This window comes from Typopeltis vanoorti, chromosome 7 (assembly GCF_054136105.1).
Source record: "Typopeltis vanoorti isolate ZY-2024b chromosome 7, IOZ_Tvanoo_1.0, whole genome shotgun sequence".
Taxonomy (NCBI): domain Eukaryota; kingdom Metazoa; phylum Arthropoda; class Arachnida; order Uropygi; family Thelyphonidae; genus Typopeltis; species Typopeltis vanoorti.
Window position 1 is genome coordinate 111,723,753 of NC_143555.1, and position 14,590 is coordinate 111,738,342.

The 14,590-nt window shown below is 36.6% G+C and overlaps 1 protein-coding gene across 4 annotated transcripts in view; it reads right to left on the reverse strand.

Annotated features, from left to right (window-relative positions):
- LOC150104970 (uncharacterized) overlaps nt 1-14,590 on the reverse strand; it is a 336,174-nt gene that overhangs the window by 103,188 nt on the left and 218,396 nt on the right. For all 4 annotated transcript variants that reach the window (XM_090396080.1, XM_090396079.1, XM_090396081.1 and 1 more), the window contains exon 15: nt 9,497-9,891. In XM_090396080.1, coding sequence (XP_090252206.1) covers nt 9,497-9,891 — 395 coding nt within the window. The remainder of the gene's footprint in view (nt 1-9,496; nt 9,892-14,590) is intronic.

A 14,590-nucleotide genomic window follows, 5' to 3' on the forward strand; every position in this document is an offset into this window, starting at 1 on the left:
CAGAATGAACAAGGAAAGATTAGCAAAACAAGTTTTCTCTGACAGGTTGGAAGGAAAACGACCCATAGGAAGACCAAGATATATGTGGATTGATATGGCATAAAGTGCCTTATACGATAAAAATATAAGGTCTGATAATGTTGGAGTCTTGACAGTCAAGTAACAGAACTGATTTGGAGGAAAATTGTAGATAGGAAGTTAGTAATGATGTAAATTTTTCACGTAGTACTATCATATCCTGTACACCACTTGAGGGTACATGGCAGGAATTTGATGATGATGGTAAATAAAACTAGACTAGATAAAATAAAAAAAAATATAGACAGAAGAAAACAATGTGAAATATAAGCAATAAACAATTGGGTATCTATTCAAAGAATAAAAGGGATTGAACATGTGGAGAGAAGTGAAGAGAGAATAATAAAACAAGACTATAGTTGGAAACCAAAGAACAAGAGATGAACAGGAAAACCTAGAAAAAGACTAAAAGATACCATTAAAGAAGATGAAGTCTTGGTCACAACAGATTACATCTAATGCGTGAAGAAGAAGTAGTTTATTCCTTAATCCAAGTGTAAGCAACCAAAGTTTGCACCTGAAGTAACTTCAGGATTGGGCAACTCATATACAGAAGCTAATGACTTCACAAAGACAAGTGATGTGAAGTCATTAGTTTCTATATACGAGTTGCCTGATCCTGAAGTTACTTCAGGTGCAAACTTTGTTTGCTTACACTTGGTATAGGAATAAACTAAGCATATAATTTCTTGGTATCTTTCTGATATTTATTTTCTATGTTCTTACCAAAAGTCTTCCCATGACTTTTGTTTAGCTAGTTGTAACAGTGCTTCTGGTTGGAAAAGGGAAGCTCCCTGTTTCACAAGAAACCACAGGATTAGAACTTGGAATGTTAGAAGTATGAACCAAGGTAAGCTGGAAATAATAAAGATGGAAATGGAGCACAAGAAGCTGGATATATTGGGAATAAGTGAACTTAGATGGACAGGAATGGGCCATTTTCAGTCAGGGGACTATATGGTGTATTACTCAGGACACATGAGACAAGTCGTAAAAATGGAGTATCTTTCTTACTCAGGAAAAAGATGGCTAGGTATTTATTAGGTTATAATCCAGTGAGTGACAGAATCATTTCTCTCAGAGTGAGTGGACATCCAATGATGACCATCATTCAGGTTTATGCACCCACTACAGAGGGTGCATAAACCTGAATGATGAAGAAGACATCGAAGAATTTAATGGCAAGTTAGAAGAAGTGATAGATGCAACACCAAAGCGCGATTTATGGCTACTTATCGGAGATTGGAATGCAAAAGTGGGAAAGACTGAGGAACAAGGAATAACAGGTTGTTTTGGTTTAGGTATTCGTAACAGTGCAGGGAAGAGACTAGTTAAATTTTATGCAGAGAATTCTTTGTTTGTTGCTAACACCTGCTTTAAACAGCACAAAAGAAGATTGTACACATGGATATCACCTGATGGACAATACAGAAATCAAATTGACTATATATTTGGACAAAGAAGATGGAGAAGTGCAATTCAGTCTCTCAAGACTTTTCCAGGTGCAAACTGTGGAACAGACCATGAGTTATTAGTGGCTACGATACATGTGAAATTACAGAACCTGAAAACAACACAAATGTCGATCAGATATGATCTTGGAAACATACCAGCTGAATACAATATTAGTATACAGAACAGATTCAACACACTCAATTTGTGTGAACGAGAACCAGATGAACTATGGGAAGAGATTAAAGATATAATTAAAACAGAAGCAAAGAAGAATATTCCAACACTTTGTAAGAAGAAGTTTAAATGGCTGTCAGAAGATGCCATCAAAACTGCTCAGGAAAGGAGGAAAATGAAGGCCACAGGAAATTTGCAGGAAGTTTGGCATTTGAATGCAGAGTTTCAATGACAAGCCAGAAGAGACAAGGAAAAATACTTTAACCAGGAATGCCAACAAGTAGAAGACCAAAACAAGAAAGGAAAAACAAGAGATCGTTTCATAAAGATCAGAGAACTAACAGGGAAGTTTAGTGCCAAGGTGACAATATTGAAAAGTAAACACAAAGGATATTTTACAGAAGCTGCAGACATCAAAGAAAGATGGAAAGAGTATACAGAAACCCTTTACAGAAAGGACTCCAAAATTACTGAGAAATTTGAAGAGTAAGATTATACAGAGGAACCAGTACTGCTGGAGAATGAAGTGAGGTGATCACTCAACAGCTATCCAGTAAGAAGGCACCAGGAGGAGATGGAATACCTATTGAGCTGCTCAAAGCCCTGGAAGAAGAGGCAGTTAAAATTTTAACAACTCTATGTCAGCAAATTCGGATCACAACTAAATGGCCTGGGGAATGGAAAAAATCAGTTTATATATCTTTATTGAAGAAAGGCAATGCAAGAGAGTGGGAAAATTATAGCACTATAGCACCGATTTCTCATGCAAGTAAAGTCTTGCTTAAGATTATTGAGAAAAGACTGGAACCATTCATGAAGAGAGCAATGCCAGACGAACAGGCAGGATTTCAAAAAAGGCAGAGGAACAAGAGATCAAATCGCTAATGTGAGATCGATAATAGAAAGAGCACAGGAATATCACAAGAATGTCTACCTTTTGTTTCCTTGACTATAGCAAGGCATTTGACTCTGTAGATCATGTGAAGCTGTGGAATGTGTTAAGAACAATGGGAGTCTCAGAGCATTTCATTATCCTTCTGATGAATCTTTAATATGAACAAGAAGCTACTGTCCGAATAGATCGTGGAGAAACTGAGTATTTTACAATAGGTAAAGGGTGTGACAAGGATGTATTTTATCTCCGTACCTGTTTAACTTGTACAGCGAATACATTTTAAGCATGGCAGGGATGGAGGAGTCTTCAGTTGTAATTAAAATTGGTGGAAAAAATATTAATAATTTGAGGTATGCAGATGATACCACCTTGTTAGCAGAATGCAAAGAAGATTGGAAAGAATTTATTATGAAAGTTAAAGAAGAAAGTGCTAAATATGGTCTTAAACTTAACCTCAAAAAGACAAAAGTTATGGCAACGTGAACTTAATGATTTTGAAGTAGATGGGGAGAAAAGAAGCAGTTAACGATTTTGCTCCTAGGATCCCAAATTGATCAAGATGGTTATTGTACTGAAGAAGTAAGAAGAAGATTATTACTCAGAAAGAAAGCAATGACAAATTTAAGCAAGATCTTTAAAGATAAAGATATTAGCCTTGCAACAAAATCAGAATCGTGAAAGCAATGGTATTCCCTGTGGTACTGTATGGTTGTGAAAGTTGGACCCTGAGAAAGAGTGAAAGAAGGAAGATAGATGCATTTGAATTTGGAGACGCTTACTAAGAACACCATGAACTGCAAAGCAAACCAATAAATCAGTGATAGACAAAATAAAGCCAAATTGCTCCCTCGAAGCTATGATCATCAAGCAAAAATTGTCATACTTCGGACATATTATGCAAGCAAATGACAGTCTGGAGAAGATGATGATGCTTGCTAAAGTTGACGGAAGCAGAAGAAGAGGAAGGCCAAGAATCAGATGGGTGGATGGAGTTAAAGAAGCAACTGGAATGCACTTGGAAATTCTGAAAGATATGGTCAGGGACAGATCTGAATGGAAGGTGTATGTTCATGGAATCACCAGGAGTCGAAAACGACTCGATGGAAACAACAACAACAGTCTTCACTTTCTTACATTTTTCTCTGTATTCTCTAAGAGCACAAGCTGACTTACTTGCTAAGAACTTTTGATAAGAGCTTTCTTCTTTTCCTTCACTACCCCTTTAACTTCCTGAATCCACCATAGAGTTCTGATTTTTCTATAATTACAGACAACCTCACTACATGTCTCTCTGGCTGAATCAAGGTTTTCTTCAGGATTTGTCACTGAATCTCCAAGGTTTGATTCTAGTTTTCAAATACTTTCATTTTTTCTTCAATGATGGTTGTGTATTTCAGCCTACAGTTCACCTTTGAAAGCTGTTCAACCTTGATTTGTTTTAAAACTTTATTATACACTCTTCTTTTCAATATGAAATTCAATTTTATTTTGCTCAAAACTAAATAGTGATCACTTCCTATTTCAAATCCTCTGTATACTCTGGTGTCCTGAACCAGTGGGAAAACATCACATCAACTATAACATAGTCAATGAGACTTTTCCTATTTCTTGCATCTTCTCTCCATGTGAATTTGTGCACGTTTTTATGTTGGAACGTTAGTAATAACTAATCCATGTCCTGAACAGAAATCCAGTAGGCATTTACCATTATTATTAGCTTTGTCCTTTTCTCCAAATTTTCCCAAAATATTTCTATGTCATTTCCTGCTGTTTAGATATCCAACAAAGATTAACTTTTCCTTTTTTATTGAGCCAGCTGCCTTCTCTAATGCCTCAAAAAATTCCTCCATTTCTTCCTTGGTAAGCACAAATAAGTCTCATTGTCCAGTTCCCCATTCTGATATTTGCCCACATCACTCTACTTTATATTGCCTGCCATTCAAGATTATCCTCATATTTAGTGTTGAATGCTAAGGTAACTCCCTCTTTTCTCTGATTGTTATTGCCAAAATATAACATTTTGTATTTGTTGCTTAGAAAGATCTCATCTGTTTTTGTCCTCTTTGTTTCAGTCACACCTATTATGTCAATCTAGTACTTATCCAATTCTTCTACTAAACAATATATACATGAAAACACAAGGTAAAAGTATTATTTATTAAATATACTGCCTTATATTTCAGTCTGAAATTAACAGCCCATCGTCAGTAGCCTTAAAAAACAGTTAAAAGGTAGAATGCAAACAACTGATTTATTTGAAATAAAATGAGCTGTATGATGTTAAATCTCCAATAGTGTTATGCTTTAACTGCAGAAAAGGTTAGTCATAACAGGGAAAAACAATGTTATTGGTGTTATGTTTTACACTGTGAATACCATTCCTATCACACTATTATTTTTTTTAAGCCACTGGTCTGTTAATTTCAGACTGAAATATATAGCAGTATATTTAATAAATAATACTTTTACTTTGTGTTTTTGTGTATATATATTGTATAGAACTATGGCTCAAAGTTTCAAGTTTCTCTAAAAACAAGATTTCTTCTGCCAGTTCCATTTCTTTTCCATTGATGCTTCTTAAATTGAGAGTACATCTTCTTCAACTTTGTTCAAAAAGATTGGTACATGTTCTAGGATTTGTTCTGAATTTTGAATTGGGATGTGTTCGTGGTTCACCCTGGTTCCCTCACGAAAACAATGGGAGCCTTGTGTAAGTCGGCAACGTCCCCAGTCGGCATGAAATTCTGTCATGTTGTACCATCATTTAACACTGTGGTTTAAGCCAATAAGAATACAATTTGGTCAGCTAAATACCAAATTGTCAGCCCAAACTCGTTTGTTCAGTATCCAGGTAGATACCTAACAGGGTGCACTACGAGAATGTGATAGATGGAAGGAGAATGAATGAATGGGACTTCTGACCTAATGTCCATTAGGTGAGAAGCCCCATCGGTTCTCTGCATTCCTTAAAAGATTACATGGAGATCTCTTCCCAGTTATACAGCTTTGACCTTAAACACCCCAATTAAAATTACCCTTTTCCTATTTGCCTGGCTAATTTTCTTATACATTTCATGGTCACCATACTCCACATTACCAGGTCTATAGCAACATGCAACTAAGTATTTCATTCTATTTTATTTACTCTAATCACACACCATACTGACTCAAAACCACTGCCACCATTCCCCATTCACATCTCTACCTTGTGTGGACATAACTATGTCCATACTTCACCTTCCTTTTTACCCTTTCTATCTTCATGAAGGTCAGGATATCCTTATAAGCACTACTTCAATCTCTCCTTCCTTACTCTGCTGCTCTTTCACATTACTTCTTACTTTCTCAAATTCATTCTTTGCACTCATTACTCTCCCTTCCAGCAGCAGTGTCTCCAAATGACTCACACCAAAACCAATCAAATATAGTCCATCACTCTTATATAGTTCAAATCGTCCTTCAAACTCATTCCACACACATTAACAAACTACACTCCTTTCTCTCCACATATTTCAACTAACATATCATTCATAATCCTTGATTTCTGCCTCATCTCATCACTGTCATACCTGGTCAACACCCTGACGACCATTCCTATCACACTATTATCTTTTACCCTTATCAACAACCTCCTAATATCCAATCTTAAATGTTTGCCATCAGCCCTGCTGTTGATGTTAACTTCACTGTTTTTCAATGTCATTAACTGCACTATTTTTCAACATCATTATTGCCCACTTTATCATCAATAGAACTCTTTCCTTGTTATCATTTCCACATACTTTCTGAACATTTGCACAATCTTCTTCAAACTGCTGTTTCAGTTATGACACCGTGTTCCCTAATGATATTTAAACTCATTTTTAAATAAGCCTCGTGGTCCAGCAGAATACTGCACTTGCTACATACCAACACTCACTCATCTCTCTTATTCAACCTCTCTACACAAATATCCATGACATCTTCCCACACACACATACATACCACATTCAAGGCACCATACCATTTCTAAAAAATCCATACTATTTACTTGTCTTCTGCATCTACCTATGCAATGATTGGCCTTTCACTGCCATTTTATATCATATCAGCATACTAACAAGAACAATGAATTTACAAAAATAATTCCTAAGAAATTTATCATATTATAATCACATCATCCTCAGTCAACCAAGTCTCACTAATGCCAATCACTTTTGGTCAAGCTGTGCTAACCAATAAAAAAATACTGCATGCTGTTATTTTGAATACTGCTGGCATTATTATACATGAACTGCGATATCCCTTTCATCCCATAACCTACCTTACAACTTGTCTTGCTTATTCCACTAAAGTTAAGAACCTGGGGTACTACATTTCATCATGTGTTCACTCTCTCATTTACTAATCTCTAGGTTGTCTGAACCCACGTTCACCTGTATCTCTCCTGAACATTCTAGTTTCCCTGACTTTGTGTTCCGAACTCTCACCGAACAGCACTTTCTCAAAACTTCTGACCCCAATTCCATTCAAATGCAAGCCATCTGCCTTATATAAATCCTTCTTTTCATTAAACTCACTCCACACATCCACAAACTCCACAACATTTCTGCTGCACAATCTGAGCACCGACTTATTCACAATCATAGCTTTTTGTCTCAGCTCACCTCTATCATATCTTCCCTAACTAGAAGAAATGTCACCTAGATCCATAAGAGGTAGATGGCGTTCACTGACTGATAAATCAGTTCATTAGCTAACAGAATCCTGAAGTGGTTGTCATATTTGATCTCCAGAGCAAGTTTTCTGTTTCTTTTGTGTCACTCTGTCTCCCCCTCCCCTTTCTTACATGTAGATTGGGATTGCTCCAATGGTATGCAAATATAATAACTATAGAATCACATGTGTATCACAGCAAAAACTAAATTTATTATGCAGATATTTTGTCTTACATATTGTAAGACATCTTTAGTGCAAACAATGAACAACAATAAGGAATTTGAATAACGAAACGGTAGAGTGCATGCATTAAATTGGAATCCCTCTATGTATATAGTTGCATGTTTGTGGGTTAAAACTATTGGGTCGAAAATAACTTAAAATAGATTAGTTAAAAATAAAATATGCACATTACAAATTTATTTAATACAGTTGAGGATAACTCAAATGCAATGTAGAAATCCCAGTCCCTCACCTCAAATTTGAGGATACAGCAGCAAAATGATCCATCACATTTGAGTTGATAGGACTACACTATCAGAGTTCAAAGGGACAATTATAATAATTTGTGCAGATTAAAAATAAAATTAAAAAGTTAATAGAAATCGCTTCCCAAAACTTGGAGATTGGCATACTGTCGGAGCAGTTAAGGTTCATACAATTTCGTAGCATTTTAGATGTTTAAGGAAAAGTCGCAATCAAATTTGAGCCTGATGGAATGAAAATTCTTTGTCTGGTTCCAAAGAATTCTATGCCTAGTGTCAATTCCAAAAACACAGTATACTCTTAAAGTTCTTTTATTCTAATCAAAGCAGAGTGGCCAGTCTGTTCAAAGATAACATGTATATATGTATGTATGTATGTATGTATTCTTATGACAGTGTTCAACTATAGTTCAATGTCCAATGTTGAAAGAACCTCAACTCAGCAACATGGTATTTCCAGATGATAAAGATGCCATCTATATCTCTCCACCAAACTAAAGATTTCTTGTTTATAGATGTGAGGAAATGTTTCTTCAAATTTTCCATGAATAAATCAGCACATGAGAAGGCAGGTCATTTACATACATTACATTTACATGCATTGTATGCCAATGCATTCGTTTAATGCAATGGCATACTTTTTTGAGAACCAAGGATTGGATGGTGACTGTGAATTTGAAGTGGAATAAGGGATGAAGCCCTTCATTCTTGTGAGGATGATTTCTGTTATTTGGTCTGGGCAGGCGTTTGGATCAGGAGAACTGAAGCAGTACTTGGACCAAGGGAAGGAGGAGGAAGTCATCCCATTTGGCACCCTTGTAATACCAAAGGACTCAGGACTTAAGAACTGGTGGGTGAAGGTTGTTCTGTGGCAAAAGAGACCTGTTTGAGGTTATGATCAGTTACCAAGAGGAAAACTGCCATCCACAGCATACTTGGAAGGGGAACTTGTTAGGAAGAGATAAAGTGTGTTGGCAAATTGGAGGGCATTGTCAGGTATTCTGGTGGGAAGAGTGACGATCCGTGTTAGGCCACTGCTAACAGAAAAATACCCAACATCCCTCCTTGTTTGATGAAACTGGAGAAGGGAAGCCAATTTGAGTTGTGGACCTACCCATTTCATGTGCTGTCTGTATCGCTCTCCAAAATCCATTAAATATTCTGACCTCTTCAACTATCTATCTGTTCCCCCCTCCCCCCCCCTCTCTCTCTAAAACTCAACTTTCTAATGTTGACATAACATAATAGTGAGATCATCCATCTTGGGGGAACTAAGGATGACCTCACTATTTCACTGAGTCTCACCAGACAGTAGACCTAGATTGATAATAACATTACATAAAATTTTAAAATACCCAAAAAGGAGTATTACAAAAAAAGGATTTTTCACCCAAAAAGAACCTGTTTGCCAAAAATATTCAGTTTCTGGATTTACAAATTCTTTACCAACAACAATTAAAAAAAATTAAAAACATTTTAGATCACTTAGATCCTACTACAGATTAGGAAAGGCAGGAGTCTATATTGTTACCAAGAAGTTCAACTATATTTTGTTAAACTGGAGTACCTCTGTGCACCACTAGAAATAATCAGGATTCAACAATCAAAGAAATTAATATAATGTTATTCATCTTTTTAATATCTTCATTAAGTTTAAAAAATATACCATATGCTGTTAAGTTTTATCACATAAGAAGACAGATAATTTCACCTGTATCTTTTGGATATCTTGGGAATCAATGGTTGGCTCATCATCATCATGGATATGATTACTTGGTTCATGGTCCAAAACTGTAGTTGAACTGCTTTCGCTGCTAATTGTAATATCCTCTGATGGTGATACACTTGGCAAAATAACTGTTGAAGAAGTCTGAATGTCATTTTCTGGAAGCTTTTGGTTAGAATGACTCTTCTGATAAAGACAAATACTCTCAGCTTCCTCTGGAGCACCAGTCTCTTGGGAAACAACTTCAGTTATATGCTTCATTTGACAATTAGCATTTGTACCGTCATCTTCACTCTCTTTTTTCATTTCTTTTTTACCGGCACTTTTATTTACTAGGATGTATTTGTGATTAGCGGCATCAAAAGAACTACCATCTGTAACTAAATTTGATATTAATAAAAATTCAGTGGTTATACAAGTTTGAAATATCATGTTTCAACACTACTCAAATTATACACAAAAATTGTACATAATTGTTATATTCATCAATGCTAGAGTATCAGAGTGAATGTGCATTACACAAGAAAACAAATCTAATGTAAAAATTACAACATACTTATGAAAAAGAGCATCTGCTCCTACAGCCCACAAAGCTAAAAGCTAGTACACATTATGACATTAACAAGTTAAAATACAGATTATTTGAAATTATAAGATATTAGATAATCTGAAGTCTGATATATATCAAGAAATTTAATATAGTTTTCCACTGATTTACACACACATGCCTTTCCTGGTCAGTGGCAGCTCGTGGCTTGAAATCATGGGGGTGCTGCAACTTTCAAAATATACATACACACTGTAAGTACAGTGTATACGTGTTTGGATAAAATATCAAAATTGTGGTAAAAATTTTAAACAAAAATTAAACATGAAACAGTATTGTTTATTATCGATAAAATTATACAGTTTAGTATAATTCAAAATTACTTAAAAATAAAATCCATTATCATAACCCCAATAATGTTCTAAAATTAAAACTATAACAAATATTATGTCTTTAATTATAATGTCCAAATATTTAAAGAGATGGAGTAAACACGATAAGCACTACAAACACTCTACTACTGGTGCAAACTGCATATAAACAACAGTGGAACTGTGTGATGGACAGTGCCGCATTACACTAATAGCTAGCATCTCACTATGATGTGCATATGCTTGTACACGTAACAATATAACACTGTCATAAACACAGTGCTGCTAGCATCCTTCGCTCTCCTAAGTGCTACAAGATGGATTTGTGTTAGTTTTTATACAAAATAAGAGAACTGTATAGGATTGGTTGATGATAAAATTAAATATTACAAGCAAATGTAAATAAATTAATAAATATATTTATATATATTGAGAAAAATTGGGGGTGCTGCAGTTCTGCAGTGCCTATGCATGAGCCGCCCCTGTTCCTGGTCATTTCCCACCTAGTGAAACTCACATATATTTATAATGATTTTGCTAGTAAACAATATCATCTACAATGTTTGGGAATGTTAGATGAGAGAAGAACTTCATGGCTTGGTGTGTCATCCTGTTTATTGACTTAAAAAGTTCCATGTTTGGTCTCTATTGCAGGATTTCCATATTATCTAACACTTACACTGTTTGGAAAGAAGTCTACGGATGCCCATGGCACCCATCTTAATAAGATGTAGGGTCTCCTTTCGCTGCGATGACTGCAGCAACCTATGGAGCATACTTTCCACAAGCATACAATAATGATCAATGGGAATTTTGGGACTGTTATGGGATGGATGTCCCTTGACCTCACCCAATGCTCCTGTTCATCCTACAAAGGTTAAGTAGGGTTGAGATCAGGGTTCTGTGGAAGCCAGTCAAGTGTGGTGACGTTCATGTCCACAAACAATGCAGTTACAGCAGCACCCTTAAGACACAGTATATTGCCTTGCTGAAAGAGACAATGGTCAGTTGTGTAGAAATGTCATTGCATTGTCCAGAATGTTCAGATACTCTCAGAGTTCAAATGAGTGGCACCACAAACAGAAGTCCAAGGCCAAACCAGGAAAAACAGGACCATACCATCTGCCACCTCTGAATTTCATAATTGGGGTTACACACACTGGTAAGAGACATTCACTGGGCAGCTGCCACACCCACATCCATCTATCTGCTCAGTAGAGCATGTACCGTGATTCGTTGCTGCATAACACACCTTTTCAAGCTTCCATGTCCCACTGTACACGATCTTTGCACCACTAAAGATGATGCGACGTGTTGGTTTGAGTAATGTGGTGCTTGCATATTGCAATCCTACCATGGAAATCCATGTTGTGAACCTTGGTTCTGAATGTTTTTGTGCAGATTCATGTCCCAGTTGATGCCCAGAACTCCACATTAAATGTGTTGGCCGACAAATGTGGATTTTACATATTATTCTTCTAGCAACCGATGGTCACGTTCAGTGAGTGTGGTGAGTTGTCCACTATAGGTAGAACTTGCAGCTGTCTCCCTATGCTTCCATCTCAGTATGGTATCACTGACTGTTAACCTGGGATGGCCCAATTTGTCAACAATTTGTTGAGCAGACAGGCCTGCAACACAGCAACCCATCATAATGGTTTTTTCAAACTCTGTCAGTTCCCTTCTTGCAGCCATTTCATCTGGATACAGTTGCACTGACTTAAGAGCATCATATTCCTACAATTTATACTGGCTACAAATATGACTCATTACATGGCAGCTGACCTGGTTGGCTGAGTGGTTAGCATATCTGCTTCCAGCCAAGAGGTTGTGTGTTCAAATCCCACCAAGGGCATGGATGTTTGCAACTGTCCTACTAATCAATTACCATATGTACTGCTGTGACCTGTGTTCTGGTGCAGCATTACCTTTGATGTTTTTGCACCATAAAAATCAAATAAAAAAAAAAGTTACATGGCACAATGTACCTTGTCCATGGGGGATGTCTGTTGACTTCTTTCCAAGCAGTGTAGTCCAGTGGTGGTACAATGAGTTTACAGCCTCCATGAATAGATTTACATAAAAAGCAACAGCTTTATAAAAACTTAATGCTATGACAAGATAGTTAATTCTATTTACATTTTGCATATTGGGAGGGATAAACCTGAGAAAATTTGGGAAGAAAAATCTGAATGCCGCCAGAAGATATCAGCTAATTCAGTTGAAAACTCCTCAAAAAAAAGTTCCCGACAACCAGATTAAGGAATTACTTGGGGGGGGGGGGGGGGGGAATACATGTTACTAACCTGTACAACAACAGAAGCAATGATACTTCTTCCCATAACTGATAATTTTAGTTTTAGGAAATAAAAAGCCAGAGCAAACTAGAAGGAAAGTATGAAGAGGTTTTAGAAATAATAATAAACTACTACAAGCAAAAGATTGTCATACTGTTTTCAAAATTGTGACTCTGGCCAGATAAGCACCCACAATAAGCCCTTTGTCAAAGCCCCAAAGATCCTTTGTTTTTTCCTTTGATTGTGATTAACACCATTGATGATGATCAGCAGCATTCTTAAATAGTTGCCTAGAACACGTGGTGATGCATGTGACCAAGTATTTTGCATGTAAGCAGCGTAAGTGACATTTACATACATCCACATAAAGGTTCATAATTCAGTGGCTTGTATGTGTAGGATCAGTGGCAAGCACTGAAGAAGGAACAGAAGAGGATAAAAAATTATCAGCAGAATATATACAAAAAGCTCAAATTGCCTTCAATACAATGAAAAATATATGGATAAGTAAAGAAATAAATCTCAAGATAAAAATAAGATAGCCCTGTGTAGCTCAGTGGATGTAGCATTTGCACACCATGACACTTGACTGCAAGAAAGAAGACTTGGTTTCGAGTCTATTCGGTGACTAGAGGAAATTTTTTTAAGCCTTTTTTCGACTGGTTCCTGAGTTAGTCAATCTCTGGCACGGGCAAGTGGGTTTTTTCTCCCAGAAACTCAGGTTTTTTTTGTCCCGTAAACTCAAGAAAATCGATCATAGAACAAACTATTTCAGACATTAAAGATATTGTTAGGGTTAAGGACCACGAGATGGCGACACTTGTTGAGCCATTCTCTTCACTGCATGCCACTTAATTAGTGATAGGCTTGGGTACCAGTGGAGATTGAACTGCCCACTCAGTCTCCAAAAATTTGGAAGGGCTAAAACAGCCTTGCCTACTTCCGATATGGGAATAAAAAGGCGTTAGCTGATTTTTTTTTTCTTTTTTTAAATAAGATTAGCAAATGTAAAGACTATTCTATATATGAATTTGAAACCTGGAAATTAACCAAAAGGAATTTAAATAAACTGCAGATTTACATAATAGAAAGATAATGGGAATATACTGGCCAAAGAGAATTTCAAACAATGGGAGAAAACAAATCAATCTACACCAAAACAGAAACAATAAAAAGAAAATGGAAGCAGATTAGGCTACACCAGTGGTTCTTAACCTGGGTGGCAGTGCCCCCCCCTCCCCCCCTCGCTAAATATTTTACAATAAATTTTGTCTGAAATATTAATATAAAAGAATGTATCTAGTTGCAATAATATAAAAATGTAAAAGTATAAATGCTGTTAAAGTGCACCTCAATCAAGAATTGTTATTAAGAGCTTAGAAAGAAATAATCCGGATTAGCGCCGAACGTCACCAAAATCGTAAGGTCAAGCAGCCAGCGATGACGTAGATTCATTCATTGCTTGTGGCTAATCCTGGGGTGTTCCGAATTTAGAAGAAAGGACTGAGAATAAAATAAAAGGGCAATACAGCACGTGATTTGGGGCTTTTTTTTACCTTTGGCTGATTTTCTCTTGGACCTATACTCTTCACCTAAGAGGGCTCCTTCCCGAGTAGAAGGATAATCGTTTTTCCTGCCGCCGGTGCGAGATGTATGCCTGCCGCCCGCTCGCTCTAAGCTGCAGCAGAACTCCAGTGTGTATGTCGAAGGGAAACCATCGAGGATTGATCTGTTGAAAGTTCCTACGTGTGTCACTAAAGAAATCGGACTTTCCTCTCGAGATTTGTTAACAAGTAAGCCTTCATTTGGTTTGCAGTATGTAATACGATTGTAACTAGATTGTAACAAATAATCTCAAATAACA